The following is a 17,184-nucleotide window of genomic DNA, read 5'->3' as shown; positions in this document are numbered from 1 at the left end:
TTCCTGTAAATTCCTCTCGGGTGAATAAGAGGAGTTTTGAAACCAGCTGTCGTCCAAGAAGACCCCACTTTGCCAACTACTGTGTCCTCTGGTTGGCCTCCCTGCCGGGGAGACTGCAGGTATGAAGAGGCTGAAGTGGGGGTGAGGCTAAAGGTAGAAGAGGTTGCAGCAGAAAAAGCAAGAGGTTGTCAGGCACTGGAAGGGAGAGAGGTTGCAAGCATGAGAAGCTACGAGGTTGGGAGTGGCGGGGGTGGGGTGGGGGGCGTGCATGGAGGATTGGAGGAGACAGGGAGGCTGTAGATAAGAGGAAAGCTGCAGGGGGGTGTGGGCAGGCTGGAGGCATGCAGAGGGTTGCAAGCATGGGTAAGGGCAAGGCAAAGGCATGTGTGGACGCGCACGCGTGGGGATGCCCAGCTCACTGGGAGCCGAACACAGGCCTGCGTGGCAGGCGTAGCACTCCGTAGGTGTTGAGGCCTGGCACGTCGAAGCCCGGCGCCAGCCCGTGGCGATCCAGCGGGTAGAACCGCACCAATTGCCCGTGCTGGGCCTCCAGGGACAGCCAGGCGTCTGCAAGCGGCAGCGCGCACGGGAACTCGCGCGCCACGTGCAACTGGAAGACGCGGCCGCGCACGTGGCGCAGAGCGAGCGATCGGAAGGCGGCGGGCACGAGCGCCTCCACGCGCGGCCCAAACTGGCGCAAGCGCAGCTCGCCACGAGGCCCGGCGGCGCGCACCTCGTAGAAAGTGCGGTTGGCGAAGGTGAAGAAGCCGGCGAAGGGGCGCGCGCGGGGCGGGGGCGCGGGGGCAAGCTCCGCATCGCGCAACGCGCGCTCCAGGGCAGGCAGCAGCGTGTCCAGGGCGTCAGCCACCAGGTCGCGCGCGGGTGGGCGAGGCCCGGCCAGCAACAGCACAAATCCCAAGCGCAGCGGTGGCACGAGCGCCAGGCTGGCGGCATAGCCGTCCAAGTCGCCATCCTTGCGCGCCACGCGGTATCCTTGCCTCTCGTGGAACTCCCAGGGTGTGCCGGTTTCACTAGCAAAGTAGCCGTGGGCGCAGGCTCGCAGTGGTGCTAACAGTGTGGCCAGGCTGTCGGGTTGTAGCAGCCGTCGGGGTCCTGCACCCAGGAGCGCAGCCGCAAGCCTGGCCAGATCTGCTGCTGTCGAGTACATCTGGCCCGATGGCCGGTACCAGCCCAGATCGTAGAGCGGCGCGGACCTGCCGCTGCCGTAGAAGCCGGCTGCCAGGCGTGCGCGCACTGCTCCGGTCAGGGCAAAGCCGGTGTCACTCATCCCCAGCGGTTCCAGCACCTGCTCAGACACCCAGCGCTCATAGTCGCCCTGTGCCCTGTGCGCAGCCAGCACGTGGGCTAGGAGAGAGAAGGCCAGCGTGCTGTAGTGGCATCTGGAGGGAGAAAGGGGGCAAGGGTGAGGTGCTCTATGTGATCCCCAGGACAGTAAGTAAGTTGGCAGCTGGATGGAGAAGAGCGATCATCGTGATGAGATCCTCAATGTGATCCTCAGGACAGTGTGATGGCACCAGGAGGGAAGAGAAGCAAAGGGAAATCTGGTCTAGGGTGGCAAAGGATTGCCAACTCCCTCTGTTCATGTATCCCTTACCCCCTACCCCAAGCTCTCTTGTTTCGTAGTCAGACCTTTAACTGTTTACTATTCATATCCATCATGGCAAAACTTTATCTATTTCGTTTATTTCTTCACTGTGTCTCCCTCACCACTGCAAACTGTAAAAAAGGGGCCTTGGTCAGTATGGTGGTTTGAATATGCTTGGCCCAAGGGAAGGGGAACTATTAGGGGGTGTGGCTCATCAGAAGAGGTGTGGCCTTGTTGGAGGAAGAGTGTTACTATGTAGGTGGGCTTTGAGGACCCCTATGCATAAGCTCTGCCCAGTATGGAACAGTCCCCCTTCTGCTGTTTTCAGCTCAACATGTGGAATTCTCAGCTCCTCCAGAACCTTTACACTGTCTTGCTTCCCACTATGATGATAATGGACTAGACCTCTGAACTATAAACCAACCCCAATTAAATGTTTTCCTTTATAAAAGTTGCTTTGGTCATGGTGTCTCTTCACAGCAATAAAAACCTAATACAGTCAGATTTGTTTGCTGGTATATCCAGTGCTTAGCAGATGCCTTGATTGCTTTTTGTGTCTTGTTTTTGTTTTGTTTGTTTTAGAAAACCTCAGGCCGGAGAGACGGCTCAGTGGTTAAGAACACTGACTGCTCTTCCAGAGGTCCTGAGTTCAAATCCCAGCAACCACATGGTGGCTCATAACCATCTGTAATGGGATCTGATGTCCTCTCTTTGTGTGTCTGGAGACAGCTACAATGTACTTATATATAATAAATAAATAAATCTTAAAAAAATAAAAAAGACGTGCGTCAGTTTCTCCGAGTCTGTTGTTTTTTTAAAAAAATTGTGTAGACCAAACTGGGCTCCATCTCTCTATTCTCCTGCCTCAGCCTCCCAAGTACTGGTATTAAGTAGATTCTTTTTGGTTTTTAAAGGCTTGCTTCTGTTGTAAATAATGCTCTGTCTGCATGTACACCCATGTGTCAGAAGAGGGCACCAGATCACATTATAGATGATTATGAGCCACCATGTGGTTGCTGGGAATTGAACTCAGGACTCTGGAAGAACAGCCAGTTCTTAACTGCTGAGCCATCTCTCCAGCCCCCAAGTAGATTCTTAGCCCATCCAGTTGATGAGGGACAGGAAGACTGGAACAGACCTGGGCTCTGGGCCCAGCTCTCCCAAACCTTGCTATGCTAACACCTGTGGGCCTTAGTTTTTCTGGGTGTATGATGGACTATATCCAATGATCCCCAGAACCTCCCTGACTCTGATCATCTGATAGGATGTGTGGTTGGACTTCAGGGCACACTCCTCACCTGGTTCCTGGGTCAGCTACCAGGACATCATCCTTGAGTAGACTCAGAGCCTCCTGGGTACTGCCCCTCCACAGCAGCGAAGTGCCCCGGAGTCTTCTGGGAAGTCCTGGGAAAGAGCAGTGGTCAGACCTGTAGAACCTGCCCGTGGCTGGGGAAGTCCCTCCCCTAGAACAACACTGAATCACATTTCTCCCCATGCCTCCCCACTCCAGCCGGCCACCAGCTCCCCTTCCGGAAGCAAACATCTTTGTCTCTGTCTTCTCTCCACTCTCCCTCCCAAGTGTTGGGATTGCAGGCAGGTACCACCAAGCTCAGTCCTTCCAAAGGCATTTACTACATCCTGAAATAAATTACTACATCCTAAATAATTTAACATTTAGGGCTGGCAAATGGCTTATCTGGAAAAGGTGCTTGCCAACAATCCTTGTGTTCAATCCAGAAAAACCTCCATTGTGGAAAGAAAGGACCCCCACAAGTTGTCCTCTGACATCCACATGAGTATAACGTGCACATTGTCCCCCACCAAAACAATAAAGATGTAAAAAAGAATAGTATTTATATAATACACAGCATATTATATAATCATGTACATTACACCTGCCTCATCATAAACCCATTTTTATAGTTAGTGTATTTATATAGTGTCTTTATATAGTTTTTAATGTTTAAGTACAAGTTTTTAATGTTTAAAAGTACAAGTAATACATGTACTTTTCTACTTAACGTTTTATTTCATATCAGTAAACAAAGAACACGATCATTTAGAGCTATACAATATCTTATTGCATAGCCATTCCCCTAGGAAAGAACATGTAGGTTATTTCTTCTAGTTTTAGTCTTAAGAGAGCCCAGGCTGGCTTTGAACTCACTATGTAGCCTAGGATGACCTTGAATTTCTGATCCTCTTGCCTCCTCTTGGGAGTGCTGGGTTTCAGCCATGTGCCCCCCACATTGGCTCCCCTCTTGTTACTGTAAAAATCACTGTGTAGTGAATAAATTGTGAGTATGCTTTATGCTACACAGGGTGAGGTCACCTTGGGTAGAATTTTCTAGAAATAGAATTTGTCACTCACAGGGAATATATGCCCCTTTTTTTTCCTCTATGGCTGGAGCTCAATTCATAGCTTACCACATGCCAAGTGCACACCGTACCTCTGATCCCCAGCCACATTAAATAGTGACAAGCAGCCTGGTGTGGAGACAGCACTTAGGAGGTGGAGGCAGGAGGATCAGGATTTCAAAGTCATCTTCAGCTACATAGAGAGTGTGAGGAAAGCCTGAGCTAAGTGAGACCCTATTTCCAAAAAAGGTAAGTTGAGAAAACGATTGTGATAAATAATTTGAATTTGCCTTCATACAGGTTTTATCTGTTTGTTTGTTTATTGGGAAGTGTCCTAGTGTTTCTATCGCTATGATGAAACACCATGACCAAAGCAACTCAGAGAAAAAAGGCTTTATTTGGCTTACACTTCACAGTTCATGTAGGGAAGACAAAGCAGGAACTAAGACAGCAGGAACCTGAAGGCAGGAGCTGATGCAGAGGGCATGGAGGGATGCTGCTTACTGGTTTCCTCAGCCTGCTTTCTTAAAGAACCCAGGACCATCAGCATAGGGATGGCCCCACCCACAGTGGGCTGGGCCCTCCCACATTTATCACTAATTAAGAAAACACCCTACAGGTTTGTGTGCACCCCAATCTTATGGAGGCATTTTCCTAACTGAGATTCCCTTCTCGGAAGATGACTTTAACTTGCGTCATGACACAAAACCATCCAGCACAAGGGCCATCAATTTAAATTCCCTCCTCTGGTGTGGAGGAGAACATCGTCTCCATGGTTTCTCCATTCAGTGTACCAACGATTGAGGTGAACAAAGGTTGTCATCTTTTACTAACTCTTCAGAGCCTTTTAAACAGTGTGAAGTCAGCTCTGCCTTTCACACATGTCCTGTGGGCTGTGGCTTTCCATGTGATCTTTGCAGGTGTTCAGGGAGTCTGGGTCTTCGCTGTAGAGTTAGTTCCCTACTGGTTTTAACTTGTTGCCTTGCCATTGGCGTTGAACACTGATCCTGGCTCATTGGTCTGTGAACTGGTTTTCCCACCTGATCTGTTCTCCCAGGTTCAGGCCAGGTACACAACTCAGGAGGTACAACGCTTGCTTAGCATGTGTGAAGCCATGAGTTCCTTCCCCAACAATGAACATATTGAATATAGTGACATATACTTGTAATCTTAGCACTCAGGAGGTAGAGAAAGAATCAAAAGTTCAGGGTCATCCTGAGCTACAGAATGAATTTGAAGCCAGCCTGGGCTATAAGAGACCCTGTCTCAATAAAATAAAATAAAAGCCCCAGTGCTAGAGTGATAAGAGTGTACACACACACACACACACACACACACACACTTTAAAAATAAGCTTAACAACAACAACCAAAAAAACCTCTCAGGTTCACCTCAGCTCTTTCTACCCTGCCACCTCCCATGGTCCGTGGTTTGGAAACATGGCCACTCAGGAACCAGAGCAGGGTCCTAATGTTTGGGAATCTGTGTCAGGTGCCTGCCCCAAGCCCCTCTGGTGTGCATTGGCTCAGCTGGACAATTCTGAGGCTCACCTGACAACTGACTGGCCATCCTCCGGAGAGTGACAGGGGATGGCCTTGGGAGAGAACCCATCTCTTCAAATTCCCCCACTGGGCCCTGTGCTTCAGGGCCTTGAGCTGTGCCTAGCGGGTTGTTGATGGAGAAGGTGCTGGCATATCGCTCCAGAGGGTCGTCCAGGGAGGCCACGATGCCCTCCTCCCACAAGCGATACAGCATCAGGACCGGGAAGATCTTGGAGATGCTGGCAATCCTGTTGGGATATACGAGTGCAGAGGGCAACCTGTCAGCCTTACACCCACTCCTACCCCGTGCCCAGCCTTCAGCTTTTCATGCTAGATTCTATCCTAGGCTATGAAGGGACCTTGGCCATCTCGAGCGTGGTGAGCATGACTCTGGCAGGCCTTGCCCTTTCCCCCAATCTCTCTGCCTTGCTAAAAACCATTAGATTACATTTCTGAAGCTGGCCTCCAAAGTCTGTTCCCTTATTTGGCCATTTCCTCCTCCTGAGGCTCACTACCAAGGTCCAGCTATCAAAGTATTGAAGTGCAGCAATCAAAAGTCCCCTTTGGCTCACCTAATTAATATGCCCAATTAAAACTAAACACCGCATTCTAAAATGGGATTTCCCTTTGTGCCTTTATAAACCACCATTTTGCTATGTGCTGCTCCTGTTTCCTCTAGCCAGAGGCAGTCCCTTTTCCTGCGTGACAAACACCACTTCCTCCTCTCCCATGTTCCCCTCCCCTTCTCCCTCTTTATCTCCTGTCATTGTCACTTGTCCCTATCTTCTGTCCCTCTGGGACAGATAAATCTGGGTGCTGAGAACTTGGTTTTGGGGGTCCTGAGCTGATACTTTTCCTTTCGGTCTGTATCAGGCTGAAATCCCCAGGCTCTGCAGAGTTGCTGTGGATGCTTAGGATGTACCAGAAAGATGGGATAGGAGGGACAGCTCAGCACCCTTCCCCTCTAGCCCTCTTACCGCACCAGTACTGGAGCAGAGCTGGGTTTGGTCAGTCTTAGCTCTTACTGGCTGTGTGGCCTTGGGCAAGTTACTAGACCTTTCTGGGAGTTTGACTGTTAGTTTCATGGAGTATAAGAGATAGAACAGTCTGTGGGGTGTGTGTGTGTGTGTGTGTGTGTGTGTGTGTGTGTGTGTGTGCAGAGCACTTAGCATGCCAGGTAGTACATACACAGTAAATAAGACAACTGGGACTCTGGGTCCTGTGCTTGGTGCCACAAAAGTACAGTTGTGAAGGTTAAATCCTGCAGGACCCCTCAAGTCCCCACAGTATCCCAGGGATCAAGTATGTCCCTTGTGGAAGCTTTGAGGACTCTGCAGATAGCACCCAAGAGGAGAAGCTCTGGGTGTGCAGCCAAGTGTCTGCAGCTGCCTCCAACAGGGTCAATGTCACTCACTCACAGGGATGCAGAGGAGGGCTGGGGGCTGGTGATTGTTCCAAGGTGGCACATGAAGAGGAGACAGGATCCCTTCCTCATCTGGCCTGTGTCCCTGTGGTATGACACTGGGCGTTCATACTTCCTGGTCTTCTCTAGACCTTTGTCTCCCATAGACCTATCAGGCCCTGGCATCTGGGACCCCACCCCTCTTGAACGTCTCCTATATCTCCTTGGCTTGCCATTCTAATTATCCCTTCTGAGAACCTGGAGGGCACCCCACTAACCGGTACATGGTATACTCATTAGGGGTTCCAGAATTTGGATCTGAGCCATTCTTCCTCCCGAAGTTCCCAGTCCACAGTACAGTGTCATTATGGATGACAAGGGCAGACATGGCAGCCAGGCCTGGGGCCAACATTGCCTTGCGCAGAATCCCATCCACCTTGAGAGAGAACAGGGGCAGAATGTAGGTGCAGTGATAGCCCCTGCCTCAGTATACCCACCTGTCCCCATAGCCAAACCCACCCTGTACCCACCATGCCCTGTGAGGTTCTGACTCCTAGCAACCTCCCTTCCATCCATTTTAGACATAGGGACTCCCTAAAGGAATGTGTGTGTATGTGTGTGTGTGTGTACCACTAGTGCCTGGCTCCTAATCTTCAGTCTTGCTCCTGAATCAAAAATATATGTCATCTTTTTGTTGTTGTTTTGTTTTTTAAAACAGGGTTTCTCTGTGTATCCTTGGCTGTCCTAGAACTCACTCTATAGACCACATTGGTCTTGAACTCAGAAATCTAACTGCCTCTGCCTCCCAGTGCTGGGATTAAAGGTGTGGGCTGCCACCACTGGGTGAAGTATGTTGTGATGGCTTGAATATGCTCAGCCCATAGGGATTGGTAGTTAGGAGGCGTGGCCTTGTTGGAGGAAGTGCGTCACTGTAGGCGTGGCCTTTGAGGTCTCCTCCTGTGCTCAGGCTCCACCCATTGTAGAGAGCTTCCCCTTAGCTGCTTGAGGAAGCCAGTTTTCTCCTGATTGCCTTCGGATCAAGATGTAGAACTCTTGGCTCCTTCTCCGGCACCGTGTCCGCCTGCATGCTGCCATGTTCCCCGATTGATGATAATGAACTAAACTTGTAAGCCAGCCTCAATTAAATGTTGTCCCTTATAATGGTTGCCTTGGTCATGGTGTCTCTTCACAGCAATAGAAACCCTAACTTTGACATATGTGTCACCTTAGCTGCTTCCTTTACCTACAGTCAGTCTGTCCCCACCCTCTCTGGCCTAGAACTTACTATGTAGACCAGGCTAACCTCAAACTTGCAGTGATCCTCCTGCCTCTGCCTCCCAAGCACTAGGATTCTAGGCACAGAACAGACACTCAAGAAATGTACATTGAAAGCTGGGCGTGGTGGCTCATGCCTTTAATCTGTGCACTCAGGAGGCAAAGGCAGGGCGATCTATCTATCTGTGAGGCCAGCCTGATGGATAAATCAAGTTCCAGCATAGCCAGGGCTGTTATAAAGACAAACCCCGTTGGAAAACGAAACAAACAAAAGTATGTTGAATGAATGACCATCACATCAGAGAGCAACAATCCCTCCTCTACCAAGCGGTACCGCTCTCCCAGGAAGGAACCTCCTAGGCCATCACTAACCTTCTCCAAGGCCTCCTTCAGCACTGGCAGGGGGTGAGCAAGAGGCACAAGCTCAGGGTGCCGGGGACACATCCTCACTGGGGCTGGGGGCACCTCTGGCTTCAAGGAACCTAAAGGGTGCATCCGGAGGTAAGTACAGAAGAGGTCAGATAAAGGGCAAAGGGGCACCCTTAGAGGACAGGGAGGCTGTCCAAAGGCCAGAGCCATGTCTTGGGGACATCCTCTCACCAGCAGAGATCTTCCCAGAAAACGTTTAATCATGGGCCAGCCAAAGGCCAAGGGATAATGTGACCCTAGGATTGACTCCCTTCAGGTCAGCTACTGATCTCCAGCCTCTCCTTCCTCCTGACAGGCTCAGGTTCATCCATCCATCCACCCACCCATCCATCCATTCATCCATCCACCCATCCATCCATCCATCCATCCCTCCACCCATCCATCCACCCATCCATCCATTCATCCATCCACCCATCCATCCATCCATCCCTCCACCCATCCATCCACCCATCCATCCATTCATCCATCCACCCATCCATCTGTCATCCATCCATCCATCCATCCATCCACCCATCCATCTGTCATCCATCCATCCATCCATCCATCCACCCACCCATCCATCTGTCATCCATCCATCCATCCATCCACCCACCCATCCATCTGTCATCCATCCATCCATCCATCCATCCACCCACCCATCCATCTGTCATCCACCCATCCATCCATCCATCCACCCATCCATCCCTCCACCCATCCCTCCACCCATCCATCCATCCATCCATCCACCCATCCATCCACCCATCCATCCATCCATCCATCCACCCATCCATCTGTCATCCATCCATCCATCCATCCATCCACCCACCCATCCATCTGTCATCCATCCATCCATCCATCCACCCACCCATCCATCTGTCATCCACCCATCCATCCATCCATCCACCCATCCATCCCTCCACCCATCCCTCCACCCATCCATCCATCCATCCATCCACCCATCCATCCACCCATCCATCCATCCATCCACCCATCCATCTGTCATCCATCCATCCATCCATCCACCCATCCATCCCTCCACCCATCCCTCCACCCATCCATCCATCCATCCACCCACCCATCCATCTATCCATCCATCCACCCACCCATCCATCCATCCATCCATCCACCCATCCATCCATCCATCCATCCACCCATCCATCCATCCATCCCTCCACCCATCCATCCACCCATCCCTCCACCCATCCCTCCATCCATCCATCCATCCCTCCACCCATCCATCCACCCATCCATCCACCCATCCATCCATCCCTCCATACCTCAAGCTAATTTTATATTAGTTTGGGTGATGTGAACTTGAAACCCCAGTGGGGCTTCAGACCTGAAGCAGCAGGGACAGCTCATTGTGTCCCCAGAACTGAATATAGGTGGCCGGTCACAAAGTAAGTCTTATCTGCCTCTGTCCAAGGAGTAGCTGTCATCACATGGAGAAGCCTGGGGAAATTATCCCTGAAAGCACAAGGCCCTAGGGAGGCTGCAATCCCAAGTGACTTGTATACTTCCTTGAAGAGAATAGGTTAGACCAGCAGTAGGACTGTCAGTCAGTCCACAGAACCACGAGAAACAATCAGCCAGCAGGCCCTGACCACTGTAAGCAAGCATACCACCACTAAGCTACACCCCTAGCCCCTGGGGTGGTTTATTTTTAGACAGGTTTGGAGTAGAAGACTGGGATAGAACCATTATTCTGGTCCTGAAAGCGCCTTTTCCGGCTGAGCTGTCTCACCTGCCTCAGATTGAACTTCAAGGAAGCCAGAATTGACCCCCAGGCTGGGATTCTGATGGTAATGGGATTCTCACTTTGTTTATAAGAGCATGACCAAGCCCAGCTAGAGGTGACCAGTGTGACCTGAAGTGAGAACAGAGACCTGCTCTCCTGAGTCTAAAGCTTAACGGCCCTCCTCCACCCTCAGGCCCTTGCTAGGTAGGAGTAAGTGAGCCGCTTCTTCACTCACCGGTCTGCAGCTTGGGGATGCAGTACTGCCACAGGAAGCAGCCAGTCATGGTCACTGAGAACAGGAAGAGGAAGCCGCTGAGGGCCCGCAGAAACCATTTCTTCTTCCCTTTTAGAAGACGGGGCTGCTGGCCGGCCTGGAGAAACAAAGATGCAGGTTATGGCCTCTAGGGTCAGCAGTGGGAGAAAGGTACCCTCAGTGCAGGGCTGCCTGTGAAGCAGAGGGCCTCACCACAGTAAGGACCTCATCAGCTCTACACACATGGTCTAACCCTCGCCTCACTTCACCTATGTGCTTATCAAGATACCACTGAAAGGCTGCCTCGGGCCGGAAGCCTCTTCCAACTCTCCACACCTCTTTTCCTCCCAAGGCCATATTTATCTGTAAGAGAGTGCAAATTCAGGTTCCTTAGTGTAGAACAATTCTGTACCACCCCACCCCTCCCACTGTCAGCAGGCCTTCCCAGGCCAGGGGCGAGGGGGCGGGGCTTCCATTTCCTCCCTTTCTGTAGCCTTTGGTGTGCTGGCTTACTCAGTAGGCATCTGAGGTACGCACAGTGGGTCTCGACACAGCCACCTCCAGGTTCCTCACCTTAAACCTAGGAGCAGTGAAGTGGAAACTTAGGGGTTCTTTGGAAAGTGGGTTATGTCGGATGGTGTTTTGCTGGGGCAAACACCTGAAGGAGTGTTTTCCTGAAGCGGACACAGGTGAGAAGATGCTCTGCTAAAGCAAGCACGTGAAAGGACACGTGACGAAGGACATTCTTCACTAATGACGCGCGTATATCATTCTGCCTTACGTTGCCTAGCAATAAGCTCCATTGGTCAGGACTCCATATAGAGAAACCACGCCAAAAAACATCCGGTGGTGTGCTGCAGTTTCTGGCCGCTTCCTCGGACCCGGGCTGATTGGCAGAGTGATGTCAGCTGAGACAGAGTCACCTGGAGCTTTGCTAAGACAGACTCACATGCCGAGGCCAGGCCCGTGGAGGTCACGTGATGCGTGGAGGGGTCACGTGTGACAGGAGCTGAGCTTGGCTTGCTCATAGAGCTAGCTGTGCAATGCTTGTAAGTTTCAAGTGCTCACTAATCTTCAATTTGCTGAGAGAGACACAGCTGAGAACTTCTCCCAGTGTCCCTCCTGCTCCCTCCTGCTGACTAGGCCGAGGCTGCTGGTGTGTTCATGAAATGTTTTCGAGTGGATCAAGCTGCCACCGCCTGCTGACCTGTGAACTGAACTGCTGATTCCCAGACAACACAGACAGGATTTGCTCCAAAGAACCTTTCTAAACAGGTCCACTTCCCCGTATCCTTTCTTTTCCACTAACTCTAGTGGGTGGTGGGCTAGAAGGGAGGTTAAACCGTTTAAGAATCATCATGAAAAATAGGCTTAAAAAAATTAAAGTTGGGCTGGAGAGATGGCTCAGCAGTTAAGAGCACTGACTGCTCTTCCAGAGGTCCTGAGTTCAATTCCCAGCAGCCACATGGTGGCTCACAACCATCTGGAATCCGATGTCTTTTGGTGTGTCTGACAGCTACAGTGTATTCATATAATTAAATAAATCTTTAAAAAAAAAGAAAACAAAGAGAGCTTGCTTTAAAAAAAAATTAAAGTTACAGGTAGAGTATCCAGTGGGCATGCCTGAAGCTCCCAGCCTGTGGGTACTGCTCTCTGTGGTGGGTGTCTCCCATGCCACCCTTCCAACACAGGTAGAGAAGGCTCTGTGATGAGCAGAAATGAAACCAGGACACCCCTAGTCCTGTGTGTGACCCCACACGCTCATTAGCTCGCTAAAAGACACTTGGGTGGGATCATTTCTGTGGTCTGTCATTGGTGCTTTTTCCCGGGGTGAACAGATGTTTGTTTACATCTCTCCAGGAAATTCCACGTAACAGTAGTAAACCCATTCTGCTTAGATCTCAACGGTTACCTCTGACAAGGTGACTTGCATCTGAAAGGTCTCTTCCTTGTTCCTATCCTTTTTCAATAGCAGCCACTAGGCACCAGGAGCTGTACCAGGTCCCTGGGGTGAGACCTTAAGCCAGCTTGAGGGATGTCCAGCCTCATGGAGCTGGTACCCAAGTAACACCTACTGTCTGTGGGAGTGTCTAGGACACTTAGGTTTCTGACTCAGCCATTCTCATGCAGTAGGGACAGCTAACATAAGCAGGCCCCATTCGAGTTTTATAGCAGCCATGTCATTATACAAGGCGGGTCCAGCCTATCATTGGATCTTATGAATATTTTATATGGGATAGAATTGTACAGGATCATTTGACGTATCTAGGTGGGCAAATTATATCATACCAATTGGACCAGATTATTTCGCTATGTTCTTCAATGTGGCAAGTTAATTGAGTTCAAAGAGGGTATAGTGGCAGAACACACAAAGCCTGTCACGGAGTTGGGATGCGTGTGTAAGGCTTGGCAACAACACGCCAAGGGTGGGTGGAGTGGACCACGCCTGGGACAAGAGAAGCCGGGGTCTGTGAGTACTTATAGGCATCGTGGAGCCGCTAAGATTAAGACGTCCCACAGAGCCATATGGTCCTATGTCCTATGGGTGCAGGCACTAGTGCGGATAAAAGGTTATCACTTTTTTATTTTTTCCGCAACACCATGTAAATCATCCTTGATCCTCAGCAGAAGCAGCTATTATTTCTCAGCCTCTCAGAAAATGCTTTGAAGTTAAAGCAGTTAACCCTGTCCTGTTAGTTAAAAACACAGGTCTAGACTTAGCCCTGCCTCCTGGTCCACTGAAAACCTAGACATCCCCCACCCTGGTGGGGGCCCTTCAGTGTGAAGGAATTCTCTGTCCAATCTTTATTTTTAAATCTGGAAATCCCACTGAGCTTCACAAGTATTTTTCACTTCTAGAACTTGGGGTCCACACAGAAGCCATTCTTTATTCTTTATTCTTACATTTTTCTTTGTGTGTCTGAGTGCATGTGTGTATGTGTGTATGTAGTATATGAATGCATGCATATGTGCATGAGAGCACGTGTTTATGTGTAAATTATGTGTGCATATGTGTATACATGTGTGTGCATATATACATGTGCATGGGTGTATATTATGTGTGAGAGTGCATGTGTGTATTGTACATATGTGTGTGCATGTATGTATGTGTGCATATGTGTATAAATGTATGTGTGTATGTGTACCTGTGCTTATGTGTACGTGTGTGTATGCATGCATGTGTGTATGTGTGCATGTGTATATAAGTATATGCATGTAGTATATAAGTATAAGTGTATTATGTATATGTGATATGTATTTAAGTGTATTTGTACATGTGTGTATGAGTACATGTGTACGTGTGTGTATGTGTGTGAGCCCAAACATATAGAGGTCAGAAGTCAACATCATGTACCTTTCTCCATTGCTCTCCACCTTGTTTTTGAGGCAGGATCTCCAGCTAGAACATGAGGTTCAGGGATTACAGGAAGCTGGCTGGCCAGAGAACTCCAGAGAGCTGCCCGTCTCTGACTCCACGGCACTGGCATTGAAGGTACCTGTACCCAACTTTTTTATATAGTACTGGGGATTGAACTTGGGTCCTCAAGTACTTTACCAAGTGAGCCATCTCCCTAGCTACTTATTAGTTTTCAAAGTCCTGAATCAACCAAATGTCTTTTCAACAATGAATGAAAAAAATACGGTTCATAATCCATGCAATGGAATGTTACATAGCAATAGAATAGAGTATTGATATGTACAATAAGTCGGAAGGATCTTAGACTCACTGTGCTAAGTGAAATAAGCCATTCTCAGACACTGACAGATTGTAACATTTGTATAACACTCTGAAAAGGGCAACAAACAGAACCTGACTTTAGCTCTGCTCCTTCCAGCTCTAGACAAATGACCTCACCTCTTGGAGCCTGACAGCTGCCCCTCCCCCTGGGAGAGCTCATGTGAGCCCCTACAGAGATATGCAGGAAGCGTGGATCGGTGAACAACTTGTGTTACAATAGCAAGTGTTAGCTGGACTGTCATAATTGCTGTACTTGTTCCAGAGAAACAGGCAAGGACAGAGGCTTTAGTGAGGGTGTGGGTGAAGCACCCAGGATGGAAAGGAGGGCAGAGTCACTGAGTAAGAGGCTGGAGATGCTGACCAAGATAATGTGTGACTTCCTGTTTGAAACTCACCCGAGTCTTCATCTTCCTCAAGGCATGGAAGATTCCAGCTGTTGAGAATTCCGGCCTGCAGCCCAGGAGACCCTGAGGACAGGAAACTGAGAGAAGCAAATGCAAGAGGAAGTGGGAGCAGTGGGGAGATAGGATGTTAAGAGCACTGGCTTCTATTTCAGAAGATCTGGGTTCAATTCCCTGCATCTGCACTGTTGCTCACAACTGTCTGTAACCCCAGCTCCCGGGGATCTGACAATCTCCAGGGATACCAGACATACACACAATAGAAACATAAATGTGGGAAGGATACATACACATAAAATTAATAATAAAGACATGTCCTGGGAGAAGAGGGGACAGAGAAGAGCTAGAAAAGGGGTAAGATGTGGGTGTTGGGGGATGGGGCCTCACTTCCCTAGCTCAGAAGCCTGGCTGACTCACAGTGCCTAACTGCCCACAACTGCCCTGTTTCTTGTACTAGAAGACCCAGAAACCCTTCTATCTCAAGGCAAACCTGGAGGTGGGCACCAAACCTACCCCAAATCTACCAACAGACTCAGGCATCTAATTTCCGTTCCCTTTCGCAGCCTCCCCCACAACCATCCGCCAGGCCCCAGACTCTTGCATCTCACCCGATTCCAGAAGGATCCACTAGAATCCACAATTCAGCTCCTTCCACTGGGTTCCCTGTGTTCCAAAGGTCCTCCTGAGCTCTCAGCATGGGCTCTGCCCAAACTCCCAGCAGTGACAGATGTGGTCCTCATTTCTGCAGCTCTAAAGCTCTAATCCTTCGCTGCCCTCTGCCTAAAGGATTAGCTTCCCAGAAGCCCTGGCAGCAGGGAAGCTGGGCAGATGCTGGACATTCATGTCATGTGACCACAGAAGCTATAGACCAGGGACACAAACCCAGAGTGGAAAAGAGGTGACAAAGGACATCCACCAGGATCTGACCCTCGGGCCTTTAGAACCTTTTTCTGAGCAAAAACCAGTTCACCAGTCACCTCTGAAAACATGGTGTGCGCCTTTCTATGAAATGTTCAGGGGCTCCACTGTTACCTGGAAGTGGAACTCTCTTGGATTCTTTGTAAGTGAGGATAATAACTACAGCTAATTAAGTAGGAGGGTGCTTGTAAAGCAGAAGCCTGGGACATACCCTTAGGAAGGGCTCTGCCAAGGAACTCATGACTTGGCTCTGGTATCAAACTCCTAGTCTGGGTCCTAAGGCTGACTTTACATTTTTCTTAGTGAACTTTCTGGAATGTCAGAGGACAACTCAAAAGAGGTGGTTTTCTCTTTCCACAGTGTGGGTCCCAGGGAACTCAGGTCATCACGCTTGGTGGCGAGCATCTGTACCTGCTGAGCCATTTTACGGGCGTTGTCTGGGTCTTTGATCTGCACAAGAACTGCACAAAGAAGAATCTAGTTTGTCACACTTTCCATCCATCCAAAGAAGTTCCCAAGAAGTGCCAGGGATAAGATTGGAACACAGGATCCCCCCTCCCCCAGTGTCTTCCTTATACCTCCATCCAACAGTCTATGAGGTCCTCCAGGGCAAGGATAGCATGTCAAAGCTAGGGCTGATGATATGAGTCAGATAGTTTACTTCAAGGGCCTGCAAGACTTCCCTTTGGGACACCTACCTGTGTCCCAAAGACACCACTGTATTCTGTGCCACTCCTGGATACTCAAGTTGACCCAGCTCTGGAGACAGGTGTTTCTCCCTTGTAAATCAGGGATATTTCCAATTCAGCCAGAAGAGAACCCACACCATGTTATATGAGGAATTACCACTAGATGGCAGCAGATGCACACGGACTGTCCCAGCTTGCTCTTTCTTTAAAGGTATTTTACTGGAGAATTGTTCTTCAGGTTCTGTATCCATGAAACAAGATCAAACACACACACGCACACACATGCATGCTCATACATTTAAACACACACACATACACATATACACATTCACATACATACAGAGACACACACCAGCACACACACACACACACACACACACACACTAGCACATACATATACACACTCATAGCCACACACATACGCACAATACACATACTCACACTCTCACATATACACTCATACAATCCTTTTATTATAGATTATAGTGATTAAGCTCAATTCCGGAGGCTTGGTGGCAAGTGACCTTATCCGCTGAGCCACCTCAGAAGCCCGGGGATTCTTTTTTTTTTTTTTAATTTGCTTGTTTATTTATTCATATGAGTACATTGTAGCTGTCTTCAGACACACCAGAAGAGAACATCAGATTCAGATTCATTACAGATGGTTGTGAGCCACCATGTGGTTGCTGGGAATTGAACTCAGCACCTCTGGAAGAGCAGTCAGTGCTCTTAACCACTGAGCCATCTCTCCAGCCCGGGGATTCTCTTTTTAAATGCAACTGAAAACAGGTGACACAAATGGAACTGAGCCAGGCTTACAAGCCAGGCTTGTAACCCAGCTACTTCGGAGGCCGAG

General features: G+C 49.5%; 1 protein-coding gene across 1 annotated transcript; it reads right to left on the bottom strand.

The window, feature by feature from the left end:
* Positions 1-415: 415 nt before the first annotated feature.
* Positions 416-16,062, bottom strand: LACTBL1 (lactamase beta like 1; the record flags this gene model as incomplete). The annotated part of the gene is made up of 9 exons (XM_080921256.1): positions 416-1,400; positions 2,905-3,010; positions 5,515-5,744; positions 7,177-7,343; positions 8,555-8,664; positions 10,564-10,699; positions 10,846-10,944; positions 14,716-14,787; positions 16,051-16,062. The coding sequence occupies 9 exons, from the start codon at positions 16,060-16,062 to the stop codon at positions 416-418; spliced, it is 1,917 nt and encodes a 638-aa protein (XP_080777382.1).
* Positions 16,063-17,184: the final 1,122 nt, after the last annotated feature.

This window comes from Micromys minutus (assembly GCF_963924665.1).
Source record: "Micromys minutus genome assembly, chromosome: 9".
NCBI classification, from domain to species: Eukaryota; Metazoa; Chordata; class Mammalia; order Rodentia; family Muridae; genus Micromys; species Micromys minutus.
Note: the sequence above shows the minus strand (reverse complement) of the source record. Positions and strands in the feature narration are given on the sequence as shown.